The sequence below is a fragment of the Talpa occidentalis genome, unplaced genomic scaffold, assembly GCF_014898055.3.
Source record: "Talpa occidentalis isolate TD23 unplaced genomic scaffold, MPIMG_talOcc4v2.1 talOcc4.9, whole genome shotgun sequence".
NCBI classification, from domain to species: domain Eukaryota; kingdom Metazoa; phylum Chordata; class Mammalia; order Eulipotyphla; family Talpidae; genus Talpa; species Talpa occidentalis.
The window spans coordinates 75,992,331-76,005,839 of NW_023605305.1; the positions used below are offsets into that span (position 1 = coordinate 75,992,331).

Below are 13,509 nucleotides of genomic sequence, written 5' to 3' on the forward strand. Positions count from 1 at the left end.
TGGTAGCTTTCAGCGTCAGCTGCCTACGACCATAACCTTAACCTTTTAAATTATTTGGATTATTTACTCAATTATTTATTGATTCTTTTTCCTGTCTCACTTTCCTAGTAAGATCTGAGAATTTTCAGAACTGCTAAGTTATGAGCACACATAGTGACAAGCCAGCAATCCAAAATGGTGCATTTGTGAGCAGGTGTCACTGGGTGTTCAGAGGGCACGAGTAAGCTCTGGGAACAGGAAGCACTACCCAGCTACCTCTGTTGTTCCTCGGCCTGTCTCCACTTGCGCTATAGCCCAGTGAGCTTCAAGAAGGGAAAAGCCCAGACTTGGTTCATGCACAACTTGTTTTTTTTGTTGTTTTTTTTTAAAGTTTGTTTTTATTACTGTTATTATTATCGTCATCATCTACTTATTTCACAATTTTTTTTAAGATTTATTTTTATTTATTTATATAAGCACTGGGTACAGTCAGAAGCGCAGGAGGGTGAGAGAACTCACCACAGCCAGAGTGGGGAGCAGAGCAAGCAGAAGGACCGAAGTACACTGCTGAGGGGAGCAGCGGGCTGCAGGAGAGGTCTGCACGCCATGTGGGACCCTCCCCCGGTGGCCGGGGAGCAGCCGGGGATCGAACCGGCGCTGCAGAGGCTGCGGGCAGCTTCGCAACCCAGCGCTCAACCGCTGCGCCACCGGGGAGGCCCACATGCACAACTTGTTTTGATGTGTTGGTGTGAACTAAGCCTGGACCTCTGCCACATGACAGCTCCACCCAGAGGTGACCCTAGAAGACTGTGGTGACTGGAGGTTCCGAGTAGTACACTGTCCACCTTCTACTGTTCAGTGAGAGAGATGATGAGTGATAATGTCCAGGGACTCTTGAATGGTGGCAAATGGCCTATTGGTTGCTCAGGGCCAGGGAAAATGTAAGACTAGAAGATTGGAGATGAGGAAGTCTGGGGAAAGGTATATGGGCAGACTTAGAGGAGTGGGCATTTGTGTTATGGCAGTTCTTTTAAAGAACAGTCACAGCAGGGGTCTCCCTGGTGGCGCAGGGGTTAGAGTCTCAGCTCTGTCAAGCTATCACCAGCCACTGTGGCATGAGTTCGATCCCTAGCCAGGAAGTTGACCCACATGTGCAGCAGACCTCTCCTGTCTCGCCCCCTGCTCCCCTCAGCAGTGTATTTCAGCCAGTCTGCCTGTTGTTCCCCACTCTGTCTCTGGTGAATCATCTCACTCCATGCACCTCTGGCCTACACCCCAGTTCTTGTATGCATAAATAAATGAAAAAATAAATCTTTAAAGAACAGTCACTGCAGAGGAGGCATAGAGCAAAAGGGGACAGAAGGCCTCCAGTGGATGAGAGCCAGCCCTTGTCCTCAGCCATGCCAGGGCTGGCACAGCAGGTCCATGAAAGGAGTAGTTGTGGCGGTAGACATGGAGACGAAGCAAGGGTCCCGCAGTACGGTCTCTCTCACCAGGACTGATCCAGCTATTGCTATAGCCAAAGGTTTGGCCCATCAGCAGCAGAGACAGATGCTGAGCACTCAACATGGCACTGTCCCTTGAGAAGACCAACTGGGTAACACGTTGATTACAATGTCTTTCAATCTGGAGGGAGAGCAATACCCCCTACCCAGTCAGTGCATATTCTAGATAGGCATTTGCCTTCCCCACCTGAGTGCCTGGGCCAGCACCAATATCCAAGGACACAGAGGAACTGATTTATCCTCATGAGATTCCATATAGAACCGCCTCTAACCAAGGGGATCCATTTAACATGAAGGAAATGAGACAATGACCGCAGGATCCTTTGACCCTACAACAGACCACCTCACCTCAGTTCTGCCAGCCTGGTAATTCCATTGGTTTGGCCTTTTTACAGCATGTCCATGACCAGCCTGGGGAAAACATCCCTGGGGATTGGGGTACTGGCCTTCAAAAAACAGTGTATCTTTTGAAGTCACATGGACATACATCCATTGATTCTTTTTTTTTTTTTAATAGAGGCATGTTTTATTTATTTATTTGTTTGTTTTGTTTTTGTTTTTTTTATACATGCACTGGGTACAGTCAGAAGCGCAGGAGGGTTGGAGAATTCACCAGAGCCAGAGCGGGGAGCAGAGCAGGCAGAAGGACCGAAGTACACTGCTGAGGGGAGCAGTGGGCGGCAGGAGAGGTCTGCGCACCATGTGGGACCCTCCTCCGGTGGCCGGGGAGCAGCCGGGGATCGAACTCGTGCCTCAGAGGCCCCGGGCAGCTTCGCAACCCAGCGCTCAACCGCTGCGCCACCGGGGAGGCCCCAAAAAACAGTATATCTTTTGAAGCAAGGATCATTATATGGTGCTATACTCCACAAAGCTAGAAATCATGGGAGCCAGGTATGGAAGTAGCAATACCGTCTTCACCATCAGTCTCACTGATCCACTTGGGAAGTTTGTGATTCTTGTCCCTATGCATTTAGGCCCTGCAGGGTTAGAGTTCCTAGTTTGCGAGATGCATCTATCTGGGGTCACAGTAAGCATCCCACTAAACCAATGAGAAGAATTATAGTGGCAAAGACACTTATATCTCCATGACTACATGTCCATATGAAGAAGCAGGTGCAGCAATCTGGGCCTGTCAAATGCTGGGTACCGACTAGCTTAGGCCTTGTGGGATGAGGTTCTGGGTTTTCCATGGTGAAAGACCACTGGTCAACAGAATGAATCTCAGAGGAAGGAGATGTGTAATACTTACCGTGGCCCTTGAACCAGCAGCAATGGTCTCTGAAAGGTTTATTCACTAACCCTCTTATCAAGCTTTCTAAAGAACTAGAATTTGTGATCGGTTACCAGCTTGTACAGATACCTGAGCATCGCTGAGGGGGCCTGTGGCTGTAACCTGCTTTCTTCAGCATTCACCTCTACAAGGGGACTTCTGCACTCCTCCATGGCTCTGCTTGAGGGTTTTCTTTCTGGGGCAGGGGAGGGCTCAGGACTAGCCGGGAAGGCTAAAGGGCTAGTGCTCCCAGAAGCAGTCCTCAGCCTTCAGTCGGGGAGTTGATCCCGAGGGTGGGCTCCTCTGAGTCAGGCTCTGTACTATCTTACAGAATTGCCCAGCAGCCTGAGCCCCTGGTGCTCCACCTGCAGTTGTACACTTTGCACTGACTGTCTTCCCTTTCCTGTCTTTTTTTTTTTTAATTTTTAATTATTTTTCTTATTTTTTACATCATTGTTCATTTTTAAACAATATTTGCTTCCCCTCACCCCCTTTCCTGTCTTGCTTCTCTCCTCCAATGTTGCCTCAGCTGATCTCTCAAATGCTTTACTGTATACAAATTCTTTTTTTTTTTTTGCATAGAAGAACTGAATGTAGAAGATCAGAGGTGTGGGGTATGTATGGGGAGGCGGTGAAGATTCACCAGAGACAGAGTGGGGAGCAGAACAGGCAAATTTACTGAAATACACTGCTGAGGGGGGCAGTGGGCGAGTCAGGAGTGTCTCACCGTGTGAGGGTCTCACATGGCTGTGCCATTGAGGGTCAGCTCCTTGAGCAGGTATTGAGCTCAGGCCGTTGAGGTGATAGTGCTGAAACTTAACCCCTACACCACCAGGGAGGCCCACACACAAATTCCTGACTCGACATCTGCTTTTAGGCAACTGTATTTTCTTGGTCTGTTTGGGTTGCTAAAACAAGTTACCACAAACTAAGTGACTTAGACAATGATTTATTTTACACAGATCTAGTGTCTGGTGCGGGCCTACCTTCTGCTTCACCGCAGCTCTCTTCTCATTGTGTTCTCACTGATGGCGAGCAGAGAGCACAGGGAACCTTTCCCCAGTCTCTTCTTATGAGGACACTAGTTTCATCAGGAGGGCTCTACTCTGGTGACCTGGTTGCCTTCCAAATACTCAGCTCCAAAAGCCATCACAGTGGGGATTAGGGTTTATCATATGAAGTTTGGGAGGACATGGGCATTCAGTTCATAACACCTACCTGAGAAAATTGGAAAAGAATCAAATATTAATCCTGCTTTTCCTGAATGGGTTATAAGTCAGCTTAACAGTATATTTGGTGAGGGAAATATTTCTTTATAGATGATTCATAAATAATAAACAAAGGAAGGTGACAAAATTAGAAAAACTCCATTTTGTACTCATGATATAACAGCTCTGGATGATGACCATTAATGGCCATTCGATGAACATTGATGGCTGCAGTCTGTTGAGTGGTGGCCTGAAACATACATGTCCACATCCCAGTCCCTGAAATCAAATGAATATTGGCTGATGTGGGAAAGTGGTCTTTGCAGATATAATTCATTCTACAAATTTATTCCCTAATTTCATAAGGATCTTGAGATTAGATGGTCCTAGATTAGCCAGGTAGGATAAACCCAATGACAAGCATCCTCATGATAGTTAGAACAAACAAGCAAAAACTGGCATAGAGAGCCTCCCTGGTGGCACAGGGGTTAAAGTCTTAACATTATCAAGCTATTGCCAGGCATGAGTTCGATCCCCAGCCAGGGAACTAACCCACATGGCTCAGCAGACCTCTTCTGTCTCGTCCACTGCTCCCCTCAGCAGTGTATTTCAGTGGATCTGCCTGTTCTGCTCCCCACTCTGTCTGTGGTGAATCCTCTCACACATACCCCACATACCTCTGGTCTATACCCCAGTTCTATGCAAAAATAAATAAAATTTTTAAAAAATTCTCCAGCAAAAACAAACATAAGAAAGGGGACTTGTCAAACAAGAAGAGCAGAATGTTTAAATGGTCAAGTTGACTGAGGAAGGATATTATCATACCATTCTCTCAATTTTTATATGTCTGAAATTCCTCCATAATAAAAAAATGATAGTGATAGCAATATGGAGGGGAGTTGTAAGAATTAGTGGTCATGGGCTTTTATGGTAAGGAAACAGAATCCACAGGGAATGGAAGGCCCTTCCACCCATGAACATTTCTCACGTGACTTCTTTTTTCTTTTTTTAAGATTTATTTATTTATTTATACAAGAACTGGGGTACAGGCCAGATGCGCAGGAGGGTGAGAGGATTCACCAGACAGAGCGGGGAACAGAACAGGCAGATTGAAGAAATACACTGCTGAGGGGAGCAGGGGGCGAGACATGAGAGGTCTGCCGTGCCATGTGGGATTCTCGATGGCCAGCCAGGATCTAACCAGCGCTGCAGAGGCTGCGGACAGCTTCACAGCGCTATGCTCAACCACCTGCACCACCGGGGAGGCCCTCACGTGACCTCTTGATCGAGGCTGAAGGCATTATACTGAAGTGTTGTCTTCCTGTAAACTGAGTTGCTGGGCTCATGATCTCAATTTTCTGGGGGGCTCTGATTCCATAATTGGCTAGAACTTAGAAAACTCAGAAGAGTGTGTATGGTAGGGGAAGTGGGTAACTACAGAAAATGTCCCAGAACTTAGACTGCCCTCCTTGGTGCTGGTGGTGGGGGTGTTTCTGGAGTGAGTAGTTCATCAAATATTCTAGGTTACAGTAGGATTGCTCTTTCCTACCCCATGTGGTTGAGTGGAACCATGCGCTTAGTTCTGGGAATGTGTTGTGAAGAGAAGGGACAGGAGTCCCTTCTGGGCCACAGCTATTATTTACCTGTTGAAGACCCTCCAGAATGCACATTTCCCCCCTTCTGGTGTGATAACTGATGGCATTTGAGATGGTGGCTGCTCTATTAGCCTATCTCCCCGAATCACCAAAATAAGAAGAGAGCCCCAACCATAGGCATGGAGCCTGCAGGAGAAATATATCTTTTTTTGTTTTAAGTCATTGAGTCTTGGGATTTGCTTGTTATCACGGCATGATTAATTTATCCTGACTAAAACAGTGTCATACCACAAGCAATCGTACAGACTACTCAGTAAGAACCTGAGTAATGGTTGTTCTGCTACGAGGGCTGTTTCAATCACTTCACGCCAAACTGAGAAGCCAGAGGTGATCATCCCCTACCAAAACAAAACAAAACAAAACAAAACAAAAACCCAGAGCTTAGAAACTGTTGCAACTATTTCATTTGCTATGAGGGTTACTGGAGATGCTGTTCATTTAACCATTGTCTGTCCCTTTCACACAGTCCCATAGGATGAGTTCTCTTTAGCAATTTTAACAAGAACCCTCTTGGAAAGCAATTTTATATCCCATATCAAGGGCTATTAGGATGTTCTTTGCTATAGTCATTACTATTATCCAGTTGATTTTCTATGGTGTAGATGACTTGAATAAAAATATTTATAGTATAGGGGCCTCCCTGGTGGTGCAAGGGGTTAAGACGCAGCACTATTAAGCTATCCACAGCCACTGCAGAACCAGTTTGATTGCCAGCCAAGGAGCAACCCATACACCGCTGCTCCCCTCAGCAGTGTATTTCCATCGATCTGCCTGTTCTGTTACCACTCTGTCTCTGGTGAATCCTCTCACCCCTGTACCTCTGGCCTGTACCCCAGAGTGTATGCATAAATAAATAAATCTTTAAAAATATATTTATAGTATATAACATGTACAACTAAATGCACAATGTCTCTGAAGTAACCCTCCCATGACATTATTAGTTTTGGTGGCGGTAGCCTCCTGCTTCCGCAGGGTTAAATGCTGGTAGATTGTAACAACGGTATCACTTCCCAGTACTTCTGAATCACTTCTGGGAGACTGGCAAAACGCATTTTGAAATACGTTTATGTCTGTCTTATATTTGTTCTGTGGTGCCCGGAGGGTAGGCCTCGGGGTTTGGAGCGCTTCTGGCAGATTTGCGCCACAACGATCTTAGGTGAGTGTGTGGCGCCCTCGCGCGGTGTGTGGCCCAACACCACCTCCGGTTCTTCCGAGTCTGTGCCGGGTCAGGCAGTCCACCGGTCTCCAACATTTTCTGCTTTGATATTTGGTGCCCTCTCCTCGCAATCCCACGCTACTTCAGGCTCATCACTCAGCTGCAGTATCCCCTCTTACCCTGTCTTTCTAGGCGAGTGGTTTGCACGCTGAGCCCAAGGTCCTCTCCTTCACGCCCCAAGCCCGGCCATGCTTGCAGCTTAGCCCAAAACAAAATCTCCAAATCATTTTATTGGGGAACACAGAAGTCAACGGATGCCGCCTGGGCGCCCTTCCCGCCGCACCCCCCCCCGCCCCAGCAGTGGCTGCGTGGTCGACTGGAGGCTCACGCACAACCACCCGTCCTCGATTAACGGGTGGGAGGGTCGTATCTGCACCCTGCCTCCTGGGGCGCCACCACCTCCCCGACCCGAGGCCCGGCCAGCCGGGAACGACCGCCCGTCGCCCTCTGCGGGGAAGGCACGTCTGGACGGGCTGCTCTTAGTCTGCCGGGAGGGGGGGCTTGTGGAAAAGGGGCGGCGAGAGACTCCCGCCACGAGATTTTGTGGCGCGCGCTGCAGGGCATGAGGTGAGCCCCTATTCTGAGTAGCAGTAGGTGCCGTAGGCGGCCTGCTGGGGCCTGGGGAAACCGAAACTACGCACCCCGGGGTCGGGGAGGCCCCCGCAGCGCGGCCTGGGCGAGGTGATCGGGAAGCGCACGCTGCCGTCCGCCAGCCAGCCGCCGTCGCACTGGTCCAGCCCCGAGAACTTCCAGGCCGCGTAGAGGTGCCCGACCTTGGCCACCACAGCCCCGCGCCGCCGGCACGCCGCGTGCGCTTCGGACAGAGTCAGCCGCCCGGGCACGAAGAACACTTGACCTGGGGGCGCAGCGGGTCACCGCCCCGCCCAGAGCAGGGTGGGGGGAGGGGCGGCGGGAATGCATAGGGGGGTGGGGGAGGGTCGGGGTTAGGCCGCAGGGGGGCGGGACGGAGTTTGGGTAGGAGCTGTGAGGATGTCCAGACGGCGGGGTGCAGGCGGAGCTGCGGGAGGCGGGTTAGAGCCGGGGCGAGCGGGATGACAGAGGGGCCGGACCTTGAAGGGTTTCGCTGATCTCAAGCCTCCTGCTTTATACTTTCTCCGCCGTTTCCCACCCCCACCCAAAGTCCCAGTCCAACCTTGTTAGCCCGCGAGGGTCTCCCTTTTCCGCGGACGTCAGGCCCCGCCCCTCACCTGCGAGGGCCGAGGTGAAGCAAAAGGCGTCGTAGCGGTCGCGCTTGCGGTCGCGGGGCCCGTAGCTGCGGATCCCAGGCCGGCCGCGGCCACCGCACGGGGCGCGCGCGGTCAGCACCGGGTAGCGCACCGAGCCCTCAAGCAGCCAGCCCGCGTTACACCAGTCCAGGCCCTCGGTCCACGCTGTCAGGAGATGCAGGGCCGAGAGGGGAAGCTCAGGGATTTGGGGCGTCGAAGACTGGAGCCAGCCTCGGAGTTGTCCTCCGCTGGACCCGAGTGACCACCCAGAGGGGGCGGGGGCGCCGTCCGGGTCTGGCCGCTCACCCTGGTACAGCTGGGCGTAGGTGGCCAAGCGACCGTCCTGCTCCTCGCACGCCTGCTTCGCCTCGTAGTAATTGAACTGGTACCGGCCTCGGCTAGGCTGGTACGGGAACACCACACCTGGGGGTGGCGGACAGCCTGGCGAGGGCCGGCAGACGGGAGGAAGGGGGGAGGAAGGAGGTGCACCTAGGAGAGAGGGCTGGGGGAACCCTGGGAGCGGGCGGGGGAGATGCTGGGGAAGGTCCTGGGAGACGGAGATGAGGCTACCAACCTCCCCAAGAAAGGAGCCGGGCGGTAACCCCAGGGCCTCACCCTCCAGGCGCAGGGTCAGCGCCACGCTCTCGTCCTCGATGCCATTAATGAGTTCACAGCGGTACCGGCCCTCGTCCTCCAGGCGCACATCAGCGATGATCAGGGAGGCATCTAGCCGGTGCCCCTTCCGCAACCTTGCGCGCCCCCCCAGGTGGCCGAAGCCGCGGGCGTGCAGTCCATTGGTGATGAGGATGGGAGTTTCCCGGAGCTCCCCGGGCTCCACTTTGCTCCAACGGACCTTGTAGCTGGGAGGCGGGGCGCCCAGGACGCAGGGCAGCGTGACGGTGGCCCCGCGATGGGAGTGAATGACCTCGTGGATGGGGGTCAGAAGGTAGTGGGGGCCAGGGTGGGATGCTGAGCAGAGGGAACCACAGTGGCAGGAACGCCTTTATCTCCCCTGCCCCAATTGCCCATCTAGACTGTGTTCCACAGGCTCCACCGGCCTGTCCTCCCTGGCCCACTCCCTGGGTACCTCCAACAGCAGCCCTTTCCACTTTCCCCAGCCTAGAACCTCTCCTCACTGCTGCCCAGATTCTGGGTGGGCCTGAGGTCTTACCTGAGTCCCCAAGGGCTTTGTGGAAGATGATGAAGACCCAAGGGAGAAGGAAATGGGAGAGTGTGGAGAGACTAGGTCCACCTGGCATGATGGGAAGTCAGCTTGGCACTGTCTGCAGGGCACAAGGGTGGGCATTCCTTAGAACTAAGGGATTAGGGAACAAGACAGTGGGGGAGGAGCAGGTTTGGACATGAACACCCATCTGGGATCCCTCAGAGGGGACTGTCTAGCTGGAAGCCAGGGGGGCTGACAAAGGGACCAGTGTTGGTGGCCAAAGGAAGGTAATGGCAGGAGGGGGGAAGCTGCAACACCCCTTTTGGGCCCATCCTTCTTCCTCTCTCACATCCCTTCAGTAGGCGGGTCCTGCTGAAGCATCTGCTGTCCTATCCCCTTCTCATCACAGTGCTACTTTCTAAGTCTTGCCATCCTTAGTGCCAGCTGCAGGCTTGGTCGTCTCCTAGTGCCCATTCTCCATCTGAAGCCAGAGTAAATACACCTTGTTGCTCTCCTGCTTAAAACAGTGACTCCCCATTGCCCCCAGGATAAAGGCTTCCAAAGCTTTCTGCAATCCAGCCTCTCCTGCACGTCTGAGGTCACCCCCCACCCCACCAGCACTACCTGCTCTCCAGACCTGTCGGACTTCAGGCTCCAAAACAGCTCACAGTCACTCTTACCTCTTTCTGGTGGGCATCAGTTTGGACCTCACCTCCTCTAGAAACCTTTCCTCTCCCCCAGCCTGGCCACACTGCAGGACATTGATCTCCTGAATAATGTGGTTCCCAGTGCACTGGACTGGGCATCGCTTTCCTTAGAAGCACTTTTACTCACAACTAAAATAATGATGTGAATTTGAAAGTAGCAATATACATATGTACACTGTATTAGTGAGGTTTCCAGCAGTTATAATGGCATAAACAGAAAACTATAGTTACAAAATTTGGTTTCAAACACAAATGTCTACTTCAGTAGTTGAATTTTCCCCCATCCATTGCATGTATTCTTAATCACCTTGTCCATTTTTTTTTAGGCATTTTTTAAAATTTTTTAAAATTTTTTTATTTGTTTGTTTGTTTCATTTATACATGCACTCGGTACAGTCAGAAACGCGGAAGGGTGAGAGAATTCACCAGAGCCAGAGCGGGGAGCAGAGCAGGCAGACTGAAGTACACGACTGAGGGGAGCAGCGGGCGGCAGGAGAGGTCTGCGCGCCATGTGGGACCCTCCTCTGGTGGCCGGTGGCCGGGGAGCAGCCGGGGATCGAACTGGCGCCACAGAGGCCGCGGGCAGCTTCGCAACCCAGCGCTCAACCGCTGCGCCACCGGGGAGGCCCTTGTCCATTTTTTTAAAAAAAAATCGGACAAAGTATCCCTTAACCTAATTTTATTCATTTAAAAAATCTGATTTTTCCACTTCCTAATTGCATGACTTTGAACACGGTACTGAAGCTCTCTGCCTCAATGTCCTCATCAGTGAAACATGAATAATAATAGCATACCCACTTCACTGAGTAGTTGTGAGGACTGGATGAAATAATATATGTAAAATGCTTAAAATGGTGCCTGATGCTAGAATGCTAACTATTATTGGCAGTCCCCAGCTTAGTTTCTGGCACACAGTAGGTGCTAAATAAACATGCCTGTGTTAATGAATGAGCCACATGGAGGACTTTTAAGAAGGAGAGATGGGACATGGGGAGAGGAAGGAAACAGTGAGGAGTCGGAAAGGCAAGGAACTGAGCTCCATCTTCCTGCAAATGGACAGAGGAATGGAGGGTGGGCATAGAAAGGGCTTCCTCATGGTCAAAAGTGAAAGTGTCTGGGATAGGGACATGAGAGGGAGAACCACTCTGGTAAGCAGAGCCTAGTGGGAACGGAGATGGATTGAATAGCCGACAGTAAAAAGACTGACACTGGCATGTTTTACCTCTTAGCACTCCTGTGAGGTAGGGATGAGGAGGAATCCCATCTTATTGACACCAAGACAAAGGTGCATGTGTTAGGAAACTGGAGTTAGGTCATGCAGCTGGGATTTGAGTCTGGCTTTCACAGGGACTCTCAAGCTCTTAATCATGGATCTGTATTTCTGTATTCCAAGCAGCACACATATATCTTTTCCATACCCCTTTCAGAGAATGACAAACTGGTCAACAGCTCAGAGCCTACCTTTTAGAAGCTTGTCTCTTCACAGAGATGGAGAGGCCAATGATTGGCAGTTCTTTGTTCTGCTTCCTGCTGGAAGAAGATGGGCCAGGTGAGGAAGCTGCCTGGGTCCCTAGGAGGGCCAAGCACCTTAGGACCCATGGACATCTGATCGGTGCAGTCACTCCTCTGCACCTGTAAGGAAAAACTCCTCCCTGAGCTCACAGAAGCAGCCTAGGTACCAAGAACACCCCCCCATTACTCTACTAAGCCCAAGGAAAAATGCAGGGCTTGGGATGATGGGTGGGAACCCACAAAGAGGGCTGAAGCAAAGGAAGCAACCCAAAAATAATTACCTGGAAGAATACAGAGAATGGGGTCCTTCGTTGCTTCTAGATACTCTCGGACCAGAGAAGGGGTGGATTGATTGGTGGAGATGAGGCTGTGAGACTAATGGGCATGGGGATGGACTACAAATGAGGCTCAAAGATCCATGACTGTCAAGCTCCAGCTGCCTCCATATATCTGTGGGGGCTTCGTGTAAGCAACACCCCCCTCCCCCAACAAAGTCCTCACCTCTGCCCTCCGGTGCCTGGGTACGCAAACCTGTGGGAAGAGGCTCTCAAGGTGGGAACCAGACTTTCAGGACTTCCAGCTGCTTCAAGAAACCTAATCCCTTCTGTCCAGTGCCCCCGCCTGTCTGTCTGTCCTTTCCTTCTCTGTCCCCACCCCATCGGAAGCACAATTTCCCATTGTCTCTGGCTTCTCCCCTATTGTTGAATAACAGGGGCCCTTTCTTTATCCTGTGGGTAATGACAACAAAATGTCAACAGCTGGGGATGTGGGATGTAGGACCGGCTGGCACACACCACCGGAAAAAGGGCCTGGTGGGGGTGGGATCAGCACAGGAACTGACACCCCCGGGAGAAGAGAATGGGGAGAGAGAGAGGACGGTTAGGGAGAAGGTTGAAGTGGGCTCCACCTCAATACTCCAAGCTATGGGACTCCTGAGAGATTTTATCTGAGACCAGGGGTGCTGACTAGGCTTCAAGGAGGCCAGAGTGAGTGGTTGGAATTGCAATAGGAGTGAGAGAAAGTTGACAGCAAGAAGGATTTTTCTGTTCCTGGGAAGGAACATGGGAATTTTTGAGGATGGAAAGACTTTGGAAAGCTCTTCAAAAGAGGCCATATTATTTGTCTCCTAGTCCCCTACCTTCTCTGTCAACACAGATGGATAATCCTAGTTTTAAGTTCTCAAGAGAAGGGACACCCTTAAACCTTCCTGGATGGAAATTCTTTCCACTAAAGACCTTCATTAGGAAGATCTTTCTGCTGAAGTTTATGTACATTTTTAAAAACTGTTCGTTTGAGGTATAATTTATGTAAATACAACAAAGTGATTGGAATTGCACAACTCTTAAGAGGATAGCACAATGCATTTTTATAAGTGTACCCACCATGGAACCAATAATCCTCTAGATCAAGATCTAGAACATTCCTAATACCCTGAGTAAGTCCTTTTCTGCTTTTTGTTTGTTTGTTTGTTTTGCTATAATGCAGAGGGAGAACTCGTCTTCTGAACATGGCCATTTAGAAATGTTTAGAGCTTTATATCATGCCTTTGCCTTCTTTTCTTTCCGCTGAGCAACCCCACATCACTGGTCGGGGGCAGGGGACCTCAACACATTTAGCTTCTTCATTCACCAGCTGGAGAAGTGCTGGAGAGGAAGGTGACTTTTCTAAGACCATACAGCTTGCAGTTGCTGAGTTAAGCCTATAACGCAGGGCTTTTCTGCTAGCCCCTCTTCTACTGCAGTCCTGGGGTCTCCAAGTCAGCCGGCTGCAGGGCTATCACAGGAGGCAGGCAGTAGCTAATAAAAGGGACCCCCCAAAGGGTGTAGGGAGCCAACTGACCTACACCCTTTAAGGATATGATTGCCTGTCTTTTTCCTGTCCATTTCATTCCTATTTTAAGCCCTTCCCTCCTCCCAAAGAGAGGGACAAAGAGGAGAGGACAAATAGCTGCCTGTCTCCCAGCCAGGACACCCTGATCCAGTGCATCTGATTGGCTTTCACCCAACTCAAACAAACAACCTCTAGGGGGGCAGGCGGCACAGGGGAGAGGGGGAGACTATAAAGGC

The 13,509-nt window shown here is 50.8% G+C and overlaps 1 protein-coding gene across 2 annotated transcripts; it reads right to left on the reverse strand.

Annotated features, from left to right (window-relative positions):
• Nucleotides 1-7,408: 7,408 nt before the first annotated feature.
• Nucleotides 7,409-12,061, reverse strand: HAPLN2 (hyaluronan and proteoglycan link protein 2). 2 transcript variants are annotated; one of them, XM_037499661.2, is made up of 8 exons: nt 11,945-12,061; nt 11,725-11,818; nt 11,393-11,461; nt 9,231-9,342; nt 8,675-9,028; nt 8,366-8,482; nt 8,042-8,224; nt 7,409-7,689 (listed from the first exon to the last, which is right to left on the reverse strand). In XM_037499661.2, the coding sequence occupies exons 4-8, from the start codon at nt 9,316-9,318 to the stop codon at nt 7,409-7,411; spliced, it is 1,023 nt and encodes a 340-aa protein (XP_037355558.1). In that variant the 5' UTR covers nt 9,319-9,342; nt 11,393-11,461; nt 11,725-11,818; nt 11,945-12,061. The 2 variants fall into 2 exon arrangements, 1 of the variants encoding a protein (XP_037355558.1); XR_008550235.1 differs by lacking the exons at nt 7,409-7,689; nt 8,042-8,224; nt 8,366-8,482; nt 8,675-9,028; nt 9,231-9,342 and adding an exon at nt 9,571-9,705.
• Nucleotides 12,062-13,509: the final 1,448 nt, after the last annotated feature.